This window comes from Nothoprocta perdicaria, unplaced genomic scaffold (assembly GCF_003342845.1).
Source record: "Nothoprocta perdicaria isolate Ctin4 unplaced genomic scaffold, notPer1 scaffold_447, whole genome shotgun sequence".
NCBI lineage: Eukaryota > Metazoa > Chordata > Aves > Tinamiformes > Tinamidae > Nothoprocta > Nothoprocta perdicaria.
Window position 1 is genome coordinate 91,949 of NW_020455696.1, and position 13,032 is coordinate 104,980.

The window sequence follows — 13,032 nt, forward strand, 5'->3', positions numbered from 1 at the left end:
AAGGGACAATGTGAACATCAAAGCCCTACTCAGACATGCCCGGACACTTGCTTTGCAGACTGTAGTTTTGTTTAATTTAACATATCACAGAACCGCAGGATGTTTAAGATTGGAAGGGACCTCTAGAGATCATCTAGTCCAACCTTCCCGCTCCAGCAGGCACACCCAGAGCACGGGGCACAGGGCGGCATCCAGGTGGGTTTTGAAGACCTCCAGAGAAGGAGACTCCACAACCCTCCTGGGCAGCCTGGGCCAGGGCTCTGGCACCCTCACGGTCAAGAAGTTCCTCCTCACCTGGAGACGGAACTGCCTGTGTTGCAGTTTGCACCCATTTCCCCTTGTCCTGTCACTGGCCACCAAGGAGAAGAGCTTGGCCCCTTCCTCCCTACATTCCCCCTTCATGAACTTATACATATCAATCAGATCCCCTCTCAGCCTTCTCTTCTCCAAGCTGAACAGGCCCAGCTCACTCAGTCTCTCCTCATACGGGAGATGTTCCAGTCCCTTAAGCATCTTTGTCTCTCTCCGCTGGACCTTCTCTAGGAGCTCCATGTCCCTCTTGTACTGGGGAGCCCAGAACTGCCCACAATACTCCAGGTGAGGCCTCACCAGCACTGAGTATCCTCTTGATAAATCTGCCACTGTAAAGCACTGCCTTTCAGGACAGTAAAACACAGAGCAAAGCAACCAGCAGCAGCAGCAGCTGGCAGAAAAGGGGCCTTTGCCCACTCCTACCCAAGGCACCTCCAACAGCAGCACTGCCCTAGGGGACAGCAAGGCTTCTCCCATGTTGTTTGGACATAAAAACGTCCAGCTTTCTGCCAAGTCACACAAATGGAAAGCAGAAATCGTTTAGGTTTTCAGACAGCACTCAGATCTTGGGAAGAAGTCAGAGTGTAACCTGCAAGACCTCGACACAAGGTCAGAACTCCTCAGACAAAACCCAGCAGATGTACATGAAGATTAGGGAAACCTTCAAATACCAAGTTTAACAGTCACCACTGTGTTACACAACTAACAGCTGGACAGCTGCTTTGGGGCCGCCAATCATTCACATCCATTCCAGTACTACCTGACGAACACTATTTTCCCCTTATGTGATGGAAAGTCCACAAATCTAACTTTTATTTCTAATATCTAGCAAAAATCAAGACCGCACATCTACTTTTCTAGGAATTTAAGTTTCTGACTTTATCAAATACTTTCCATCCAGATCTAACAAGTTAGGGATGGTTGATATAATATGGAAGGGAGGAAAAAGGCTGCTCAGCTAAAGTATCATTTTAAGGTCACAAAGAAAAATTGCATTTATCTTGGTAATTTAATCTGAGTATCTCCAAGGATGGAGACCTATCTGTTCCTCCTTTATATGTGGCCACCCTCAGGTGGAAGTTTTTCTACTATTTAACTGGAATTTCCTTTTTCTGCTTGTGCTCATTGCCTCGTGCACCATCAGGTGCGCAGCTGAGAAGAGTCCATCTCCATCTTCTCTCTCCACCCCATTACGGAGTCGCAGACCTCCCTCATCCTCAGTTAGAGGACTAGACTCGCCTCAGCAAGGTCTGCCCTCGGCCTCTGAGCTGTGTGGTGCTCAGCACAGTATGTTGTTCAAGAGAGGGAGAAATCTAGGCATCAGTTGATCCTCTCAGATCTATGTGTGTGATCACCATGAAAGGAAATCTTCGTTTTTTAGCTCTCTGCAAAGAGCCTTTACCTGCTAAGTGATATTTCGTTCAGTGCTCTGGACACAGAAGACTTAGGCAGCAAAGCTCCTCAGACTTACAATTCCCACCATGGGCTTCAGTGACTCAAATGCAGTTGTCACCCAGCACACTGTCCTCTGGACCACTGAAAGCTAAAGTAGATTTTTTACATCCAGTCCTGCACATCTCTTCTGTCAATGGAAAGAGGGACGAGGCAACCTCACCCAGACCGGGCTACGAGGGGAGAAAAACTTGTCCTACCTGTAGAGCAAACTCGGTATCTCGGCGAGGTATTTTATGAGGAGGCATGCTAAGGAGGAAGGGGGTGGAAGCAGTACCGTGCATCATCTCCAAAAACCACACACCCGCTTGGACATACCAGGAACTGAACAAATTACTGTTTTACTTGATAAAGACACTATAGCAAAACGTTTAGGGAGCTATTGGTTGCTATACAGAAAACCGAGCTGGCAGGAACAACCTTGTGCTGGCAGTGATCGATCCAGGCTCGTCCTGCTGGCCAGGACAGACAGGCTGAAGCTCCCCATGCAGCTGATGGGGTCGCTCTGTGCCAAGACAAATCCTTTTCAGAAGAGTGGATGCGCTCTCGTATTAAACGACAGAGATGCATTTCTTTAAGACACACACAAAACCCCTTATTCCCCATCTTTAAAGGAAAGAAGTAAATTCTCACATTCAATACTTCTTGCCGTAGAGTGGCTGGCTCCACGCAGCTGATGAGACGAAGCAGGAGGTCCATCATCGCTGACGTATCTATATGCTTTAGCACCAGGCTAATAAACTTGTCTTTTTTCCTTAAAAAGGCAATCACCTAAACATAAAAACATCATTATCAGTTACTGATACAATATAGGGACATGAGAGCACAGAACTTTCTACACTTCATGTTCTTGTTCTAACCAACAAATCTTTATGCAAAATGGCTCCTAGGTGGATGAATTCTTCTTCAGAGAACAAAAAGAAAGGAAAACCATTCTCATTTCAAAAAAAAAAAAAAAAAAAAAAAAAACTAAACCAAATCTTTTTAGCTATCTTTTCTTTCCTCTGTGCCAGAAAGAAAGTAAGCCCACAGGAACAAGAATATCAAAGACAGTAATGAAGCAGAATAAATTTTCTTTCCACCAAGGCTCTCTGATAAACCTTTTACATGCTTCAATTTAAAAATTAAGTTTATATTGGGATGCATGTATTCCTAGAAGACTATACAGTAAATGTTTCCAACTTCCCTGTTATAGGCAAGAGACTGAGACATTACCTATGTAACAAGAAGCTTCGGGGCAATGACCAAAGGATGTTATCAATATGCACTAATACAAATAATAAATAATTAGCAGAGGAATATCCCAACCTATTACAGATCTGAAACAAATCCATGCAGATTGGCAGCACAGATTTGTTTCAGAACATGAATGTTTCAGCATAGAATCTATGCAGCAATTCACTCCAACCTGTGAGTCTGAAGAGCTTTGCAAAGCCAACACTTCCCTCCCACCCCAAGAGCAATTTTTTGATTCTTACAGTTTCAAACCTAACGAGATCATCACCGATATTGCAACACAGCACCAACAGTATTAATGGATCCATTTGTGCCAGCGCAAACGGTCCCACGAACCTGCTCGGTTTTCCTGGCAATGAGATTCCCGATGGTCTTGCTGAAGAAGCTGGCAAGCAGCGGGTTCAGCGGCGGCTCGTGATCCAGGAAGTCGTAGAGGATGTTGAGCAAAGTTTCATCGCCGCCCAGCTTGTCGTTGATCTGCGGCACGTCGGAGGTCAGCAGCTCGCAGGCCGTGTTCGGGTACCTGCAAGGAGCAGCCAGAGCAGAGCACGGGGAAAGGGGAGCTCGCAGGGACACCTGCGCTTAACGAAGGAGATAAAACCAAGAGGAGGATCATCTGGAGAGAAGGGAAGAAACCCAGCAGGAACAAGGCTCAGCTACCCGCAAGGCACATTTTAAGGAAGTGCTACACCCTGTGGCACATCGTGGGTTTGTTTTTTAAGCACTGGAATACACATTTAGGCTGCCTTCACACTACAGCTCATTCTGACTTTTCAAAAAAGTCATTTTCTAAAAAAAAACTTAACCAGTTTCAATATCCCCAAAAAGGTCTTCAAAAATTTTACTTGTAAAACTAAAATTAATACAAAACAGTTGAGCAACGCCTATTTTTTCAGTTTTCTGAAAAATTCTCCCCAGCACTGATGCAGAAATAAAAAGAAGCCATCACATACCGCACAAGGAGAGGAGAAGCCAGGCAGAGCACCAGCCTCACGCAGGACTCCAGCACGTCCAGGCTGTGCCCACGCAAACCGCTCGCAGCCCGCAGCCTCTCTGAGGCTCGGCCTCTCTCTGATGCCCACAGCTATCAGCAAAATTGACTTTTTTGTTTTTTTCCTAGAAATTATTATCGACTCTCGTTTGGATATTTTGTTCCCTGAAACCAGAACATGCAATGAAACTTGGCAGCTGAGTAGGTCTCTGTTTTGTGGTGTTGTTTCTTGCTCTCCCATGTGCTGCTTTTAGAAACAGGCCCCACTCCTGATCAGCAAAGCGAGAATCACACGTTTATGGTTAAGAGCGCATTTATGGTTAAGAGCATGTTCATAATAAGACCCAGTCTCCAGTAGGCGCGTGGGCCACCGCCATGGGAAGGGGGCACGGAGGGAGCCCCTCGCCCCATCCCCAAGCCCCATCCCCTCGGTGGGGAGCGCACGGGGAAGCACAGCACAGCTCCGGCCATGGGGACCTGCGGAAACCCTCCCCACAGAGGTTCAGCGTTAAATGAGCGGCTTTGTTAAGGTCCCAGCCCAAGGCAGGGCTATGGAGCCCCACGGCCCCAGGACGAGGCCCCTCGGAGGTCCGTGGCATGAGGAACGTCGCCGGTGGGTGCAGGAAGCTGCCCCCGGCGCTCAGCTGTAACACCATTTTCACTGCGGGATATGCATCACCCTCCAGCCAAAGACAGCTGGGGGGGTATTTTTAAACCCGACCTCGCTCCTACCATCAAGGGTGCAAGGGGGCCATGGTGGGCCGTTCCGAGCGCGCTGACGAGGAGCCGGGCGCCCCGCATGCCCGCGTCCCCCGGGCAGTCACCGGGACGCACGGCAGCAAAACAAGGCTCCCTGTCGGGAGCGAGTCCCCTCTGCCCCGTGAGCCGCGCTAGTTGGTGTTGCTCTCTCCAAAACACAAACCAAACGGGCCTCAGATTTTAGAGGAAAGTTAGTGGTTAAGTTAAAATTAAGCGGGTACAAGCCGGCTCCAAAGCCAAGCCAGGCCTGTGTGTACTGCATATATACAGGAACATAATGGCTCCTGCAAGGCAAGGGGGGCACTTGGGCAGAACGGCCCGGCTGGAACCGTCTCTCAACACACGGCAAATAGGAAAAATAGGATATAGGATAGAGCAACAGAGCGCGAGTCATGGCAATGGCGACGTGCACCTCTGCCCACAGCGGGACCCAATAAATAAATAAGTAAAGCTTCTCATCTCAAACCCTTATTCTTCATCACTCTTCATCACTCTGCATGCTTCTTGACAAGGAAAATATTATTCCCATCTTATTTAAGGTACGGATGCACCAAACAGCACAGGCCTCAGAGGAGCTGGTGCAGAGCCAGAAAGCTGGAACTGGACATCTTCCCCTTGCCTTTATTTCTACTTACACAATTATTAGCTGAGGAGCAAACCCATTCTCATGCCATGGCAGCCCACTACGAGGGGTCTTTGACACAAGACCTTTTCAAGAGCTGTTCAGGAATGTCCTCGCGCTTCATTAGGGGTGTCACCATTACCCACATGTTCACCGACTCCATGGAACAGCCCATGAAGACCCTGGAAGCTTCACTCCCCTCCACAAACGCTGTACTTGGCAACGGCAAAGAGCCCACATTTAGCAATGTGTCCGTGAATCACATTTTTATGTCAAAAAGCTGCCAGTTCGCACACTCCAGCAGTCAGGTGTAATGGTCCACAGGTCCTTGGATCACCCCTGGTCCCTCCTTAAGAGCTGCTCCCAGACCTGCTGCTGCCCTTCCCTGCTAATGTGGCCGATGAGCGTTTGGAAACGTTATCAAACCCAGCTGAGCAACTTGGTGCTCAAAGTCCTTTAAATCACTTATCCAACACCAGGCAGGTCTGGCAACTGTTCCATGGAGGCTTTTCCAAAGGTCCATCCACAAACGGCTGGAGACAGTTCCTGAGGCTACCCCCTTGCACAGAAAGCCTCCATTTGGGAATCTCCCACAAATCTATTTCCCTTGGCACTTGGATGGTCTGTCCGCTCTCCGTGTCTGACAGGCTTCCACATTTGGATGCATTTAGAATATTATCTCCTTGTCCAGTCCTATGGATTTACTCCCAACCTGCCACATCATCCTTTCTCCTCACCTGAACACAATTCCACTTTTACTAGCAACTGCCTATTTGTTTCTAACAAAGCCAAGTTCTCTACTTTACAGTATTTTCCAAACTTTTTAGTATTGCTCTGCATTTACCACGACCCACTAAAATGTTTCCAGGCCAACTGCGGGCTTTTTCTATCCTGTTACAATACCGTTTTCCTCTTAAATAACCTCATATTTATGTAGTTCTGTATCTTGAAGTTAGAAAACAAACACACAGCAAACATCCCCATGATAATTTCTGCTATTAGCAGAATGCTCCCATGCTATTTCTGCCCTTCTTCCTCTTGCAAGGATGTTAAACTTGAGCACCCTATGCTCACTCTCACAAGGCCATTGCACAAGCTCCTTTTCCCACGATGGAAGCATTATCATTCCTCTCCCACCTGTCTCAATGCTCTGTGTAAAACCTATTTGTGAGCGGCTGCCCTGTGTCCGCTGCGGTGCCGACCCTGTCTGCAGCAGGCTGAGGGAATCACTGAACCCCGAAGGGTGGCAGGGACCCCCAGGGCTCCCCCAGTGCAGCCCCTGCTCCCGCAGGGACACCCAGAGCACGGGGCACCCGGGCGCATCCCGGCGCGCTGGCAGACCTGCAGAGCAGGAGCCTCCGCAGCCTCCCTGGGCAGCCCGTTCCAGCACTCGGGCACCCTCCCTGTCCAGATATTTTTCCTTAAGTTCCTGGGGATTTTTTTGGGCTTCAGTTTGGGGCCGTTTCCTCCAGTTCTGTCAGTGGCCACCACTGCAAAGAGGCCACCCCGCTCCTCCTCACTGCCTCCCTTGAGGTGTCCACGGACACTGCTCAGGACCCCCCCAGCCTTCCCTTCTCCAGGCTGAACAGGTCCAGCTCTCCCAGGCTTAATGGGGGACACTGTCCCATCAGCACAATGATAAGCGGACATTGCACCATCCCATCAGGCTTCTGCGTCCGCAGGTTTCATTAAAACCAGGCATTACAGTAAAACTAGTTTTTATAACTCTTTAGTTGCTACATGGCCTGGTCTGGTTGTGCTGAGTTTTACCTGTCGACATAGATGGGATTTACTGCAGCCCTCTCCTCCTCACAGGTCCCTTTCTGAAGTCTATGAGCTTCTGTCCTATCGGAATTTCAGGACTAAAGCAGGCAGCATCCAGAGCTGCATGTTCCTCCTACCTGTCGAGTGGCTCCCATGCACCAGTTTAAAACCTCTTACAATCTTTTTCAATCTTGAGAGGTCCCGTCTTAAGAGGTTCAGTCTTAAGAGGTCTTGGATTTCTATTACATTTAGGCAGAGCCCATTCTTCATCTTCAAATTTCATTTCAAAAGCTTCCCAGATTCTTCAAAGCTTAAATCCCTCTTCCCTTTTGCATGGTCTCACCATGCTTTGAAATCGCTTCTCTGCTCAGTCTGGAGCATTTCCAGAAAGATCCTTTCCAAGATTAGCTCTGCTCGTCCCTGCAAACACGGCACCATGTGGTTCTCACTGCCACCAAAGACTCACTCATCTCTGTGTTCTCCTCCCGAGCCTCCCTCTGCTCCTTGCTCTGCATTAAGGCTTTTTGTTTCTTGAGAAATTTCATTTCTACTCCCTCCCATCTTTCTTTATCCTTAATCTATGTGCTTAGATCAGCAGGTTTCCACCTCGACCTTGCAGCACACAGCACCAGAGGTAGGAAGCGACCTGCGACATCAACCACGAAAACTCCAGTGAACAGGACTTAAAAACACAGTCTGGTTATCCAAGGAGGTGGACAACTCTGCAGCGACATGGATAAAATATGAATTTCATGTACTGAAATCATTCATTCTCTCCTGCAAGAAACGTGGACAGTCCAGATCACAGGTTGAATGATACGAGTATCATTCAACGCTCCCCCAGCTCATCACCCGGAGCTCCAAAGGGAAGAACTGTGCATCCTGCTCAGGAAGACAGTTTAGGCTTGAGCTTATTCCACCACATTAGCTGCAAAACCAACACGGATAAAGAGCTCCATTTAGGGATTTGCCAAATACTCCCACAAAAGCCAGATACTCATATAGGTACAGGAAAAAAGGTAAGAAGTCAGACAGCTGCCTGCAGGTCCCCTCTTTAAAATGCCTGGAAAATTTGCATTTGAAAGAGGGTAATAAAAAATAATACTCCTGGTTCCTTCTGATAATTTACCTTTTACAGCAATATAATATTCCAAGCTACTAGAGTGCGCTTCCTGGCATTCACTTACCTGGAAGTAGTCACCAAAACATACTGCCTAACAAACTGCCTATCTCATCTAGCAATAAAGCTAAACACAACTGCTCCTTCTTTCTAGCAAAACCTGCAATATCTGATACTACAGTTCCTACAGTTGAAACATACACATTTCACTTATTCATTTATATATAGAGTAATTGTGTTTTTTAAATAAGCTTAGCAAACTTCCCATTTTTTTAAAGTGTACACTTATTTAAAATGCATGAACACAATTTGATGCAAGCACTAAACATTTCAAGAGGCCACCGCCAGTTTTTGCAGATGTAGCACGCTGAAAATCCAACATCTCTTATTCACTGTACAACTGACTTTCTTTTATGACCTTGACTAGTGAAAAGTCATCAAGTTCAGAAACCCTGAACTCACAGAAAACCACTCTCTGTTATTTCCTGCAATTATGATATCAGAATAAAGCACTGAAGGTACTTTGATCTAATAAAGTTTTGAATAAACAGCAAGAGGTGATTTTTTTTTAGAGAGATTAGTTGAAAAAAACTGAAATCAAGAAACAAGTTTCTGAAAATTCATCCCAAATAACGAAAGAGTGTGCAATATTTCAGAGTGCTCAAAAGCCTTTTTGCACGACCTAGAGGCTCACGCGCAGAAGGTTGCCTGGACCTACTTGAACGCTACCTGCGGATCCTACTTGCGGATACCTACTTGAAGCGGACCTTCTCGTCCATGTCCACGGGGGGCTCATGTGTGATGAGGTTGACCAGCTCCTCCATGCAGTGCTGCTGGCAGAGGAAGTCCAGCAGCTTGCGGTTCTGCGCCTTGCACTCCTGTAGGATGTCATCTTCGTCCATCAGCTCGTGGAGCGTCACATCCTCTTTATCCAGCAGCTTGTCCACATGTGATGTTGTGTTCAGATCGAACTTCCAGAACATGGTGATGGGACACACCTAGCTGTAAAGCACAAGGCTCACGATTAATCCCTGCTCTCCCCAAGGCAATCCTCAGCTCGCGCCTCCTCCTTCGCACTGCACAACAGGAGCAGAATAAATTACAATACAACTGCTTGTCTGCATGAAGAAAACAGTTAAACTGCTGCAACAGAAACTTGTCATCAGAAAAGTAACAGGCTACAGCTGCCCTGCATTAACAGGGCAGAGGAAACATGCATGAGTTAAGCCCAACTGCAAGCGCCTTGGGAAGAAGGCTCCAGACCTGAAACCAAAAAGCACTTTCACACACACAAATGCTTTACCGGATTAGGGTCAAGGCAGTTCACAAACAGGGATAAATATATATATATATATATGTATTTACATGTACATATGCACAAATATATAATATGCTTTACTCTTGATCAACCTAAGGGGGGAATATTGAACAATCTCCACACATCCCCTTGAAAACCACGATGGTCGGGCACAATTTGTTGGGTGCTGTGGCTGGGACTAACAGGTGTTTCCCTGTAACAGAAGTGGCAAAAGACACTACAAATCCAAGCTAGAAATAGAAACTGAAATAACGGTCGCCTTTTCTTACACTTTTTGCATCTCAAGTCCTCACAAGCACTTGCTGAAAGCAGGACGCTCCACAATGAAGCAACTAAATATAAATGATTTTGATGCAGTTCTTTGCAGAAGTGAGAAAAGGGATACACTGCATATATGAAAAAAAGAAGAGACACTAATTAAGACTCCTGTGAGCTGGGCTTTAGTCCCGAAGACCTGAGCCCAGGAGCCCACACTGCCCCAGCTCTGCTTTGGTCCCCTCTAAGCCTGCTTGGAAGCGCTCGCAGGACAAGCCTGGTCTACATCAACACACAACTTCAGCATTTACAAAAGCCACCAACTCTGTCAAAACGGGACAATGTCCTGACCAATCCTCACAAAACTCTCCCTATGGTTTTCATCCCATTTCATATTTTCTCCTAAATTCCTTGTTTTAACACCTCACCATCAATCCATCAGCTAGACCCTTCCACAGTCTTAAGCTTAACTCTCACACCAAGTGATGCCCTCGAAGAAACAGGATTTACTGATGATTTTGTTGAAAGCATCAGAAAGAGCTCAGCCTAGTTCGGCCCAGCTTAGTCCCCATTTCCTTCTCCATCGCCCCACTGCCCTGCGGCCGCAGCGGCTGCAGCAGGAGCGGCCCCGGCAGCTGCTGGGGTGAACCCCGAAAGGATCCTGGGCATGCATGTACATGTCTAAGGACTCAAAAGAAAACCGTTTCTTTATCAAGTTAAGCCTACATTTTCTTCCTTGGAATAGGCCTATTTCCCCAGATATTCCATAGCAAGCTCTCCAAAGTGACCCTGAGAGCCACAGAATCTCATAGGAAAGCTTTCCGATTCCGAGGGCTTTGCTGGACTCCAAAGTCCCTTTTTTCCAAGCTCGCTCCTCACCTCGGAGTTTGGACAAAGGAGAGGGCTTCTCTGCAGACACGTCTTGGGGAGGCAGCGGCACCGGCGTGGCATTTTATTAAATACATATAAGCTTATAAAACCCATTGCAACTATCCCCTCTTCCCTTGTTCTCCTGCCCGGCTTTGCTTTCAGCCAAGACCTCCAGCATCCCAGGCTAGAGATCCTAGGGACCACATGTGAAAAGTATATGGTCCTGAGGGCAGCGTGAGAGCTGCAGGCTCCGCATCGGACAGCGCGGCGAGACAACCCCTTCACGCTCAGGAATGCAACACTGCAAAAAAAGGGTGTCCAAAAAAGCTTGCCGAAACCTCCCATAGGATCCAGCCGTGCCACTTCCTAAACACTTTCCAAACTTTTGAGTTTAGTCTCACCCGAATCTTTTGGAAAACACTTTCCCAAGGAAAACTAGCATAAAATATGGCAGAGAGAGAGGCCGACTCTACTTTGAGCTGCTCAAATGAAAAAGTATCTTCAAATTTACAAAGATACATTAGCATCACAGCAAGAAGCGGGAGCTCCTGCACATCTGCCCATGCAAATAAAACACTGAATTCCTGGGGCAGAGGAGACGTCCACACTGCAAAACCGCACTGCAAACTGCCACCGTTTGCACCGTGCTCACTGCAAACACTCCTTCGGAGATGTGGGATTGACTGTTAATTATAAATTCCTCAGGAAAAGAGGTGATATTAATTAAAGGGCTTAAGCTAGGCAGGTTTGGGGGCAATGTTAATCCCAGTAGATATATGGCCTATATATGCGTATGTTACTTTCACATTGAAACCCATCACAAACACGTCAGGTTTTTGGCCGGGTTTCCAAAGCCTTTCGTGAGTCCAACAGCTGGAGCAGCTGTTTGAGGTGCAGGAACCCCCCTCCCCGCCTGTGACCTTCCTCTTCCTCACAGCTCTGTGCCTGGTACATGCAAAGGGGCTGGCCCCACCACGGGCTCCTCCAGGGGCAGCTTCTTACCAGCTGCTCGGTGAAACGCAGCCCTGGACACTTGGGGATGGCTGTTCAGGGTCTGTTGAAGGCCGGGCAGGGACCCAGGCAGTCGGCCTGGTTTGATAACGCACGTGGCAGCTGCAAAGTGACCCAGAGCAGCCCTGCAAGAATTGGCCTCGCGATGGACACAGCAGCCACTGCTGAGGACAATGCATGCAGGATAACGTGTGGATATATATGCGTACACACGCATGCGGCACGCACAGCGGTTTCAGTACGTGCCCTTTTCCATGGAGCATTCACAGAATCACACAACGTTCAAGGTTGGAAGGGACCTCTAGAGATCATCTAGTCCAACCTTCCCGCTCCAGCAGGCACACCCAGAGCACAGGGTGGCATCCAGGCGGGTTTGGAGACCTCCAGAGAAGGAGACTCCCCAGCCTCCCCGGGCAGCCTGGGCCAGGGCTCTGGCACCCTCACTGTAAAGAAGTTCCTCCTCACCTGGAGACGGAACTTCCCGCTCTTCTACACGCTACGGCTGCCCTGGAACTGCTGGAGCACGTGGGAATGTCTGGCAAACACAGGACACGACATTCGGTGAGATGGGCAAGTTCCACCCTCAATCCATCAATGGTGGATTCTGTCAGGGTACGGGCTAACATGCCTACAAGCACTAAAATCCTTCAGGAATACTTAAACTCTATTAACCCCAGAGAAGGAGCTGTCCCCACTCTGCAATGACTATCTAATTAAATTTTAAAAGTGTGTTTCGCTTCCCATGAACTAGCACAAGTAGCAAGGTGCTTGTCCTCTGCAAGGTATAGGGAGGTGGAACAGAAGCACTAATCAGGGATTACCAAGGTCTCTCCAGGGATCTCTCCATAGGGAACATGAGACAGCAGGGAAACCCACTGCTGGCCACCCGACTGAGCTCATCTATCAGCACCCGCAGCAGGAAGCACAGAATCCACATAGTGAACTGGCAGTAGGACCTTGCAGAAACCCAGAAAAGGTCTATTTTTCCTTAGCTATCAGTAAATAAATCCACTCTCTTTCTATAATTCAGAAAGTGCTTCTTCGCCTCCCTCCAAACCATGGATGAGAACGAATGAGTAACAGGAGAGAGAAATGGAGCTGGCTAGAGAGCCTGCAAGCCCTAGGAAGCCAAAACACTTCTGTGAACCCAACTGACTCCAATGACATAGGGGAGATGATGTGTCCCCAGGGCACTGCTCTGCTGAGCCCCGGGGACGGCACAACCAGGAAACACCAGCCTAGACCTGAGGAACACCAGGAGACGCCAGCCTAGACCTGAGGAACGCCAGGAGACGCCAGCCTAGACCTGAGGAACGCCAGGA

General features: G+C 48.1%; 1 protein-coding gene across 1 annotated transcript in view; it reads right to left on the reverse strand.

The window, feature by feature from the left end:
• The window catches only part of PPP6R2 (protein phosphatase 6 regulatory subunit 2), a 72,382-nt gene that overhangs the window by 35,144 nt on the left and 24,206 nt on the right, over positions 1-13,032 (reverse strand). Inside the window, exons 3-5 of the mRNA XM_026046529.1 lie at positions 9,013-9,258; positions 3,337-3,523; positions 2,398-2,535 (exon numbers count right to left, since the gene is read on the reverse strand). Of these exons, the coding sequence (XP_025902314.1) occupies positions 2,398-2,535; positions 3,337-3,523; positions 9,013-9,239 (552 nt within the window). The 5' untranslated portion in view covers positions 9,240-9,258. The remainder of the gene's footprint in view (positions 1-2,397; positions 2,536-3,336; positions 3,524-9,012; positions 9,259-13,032) is intronic.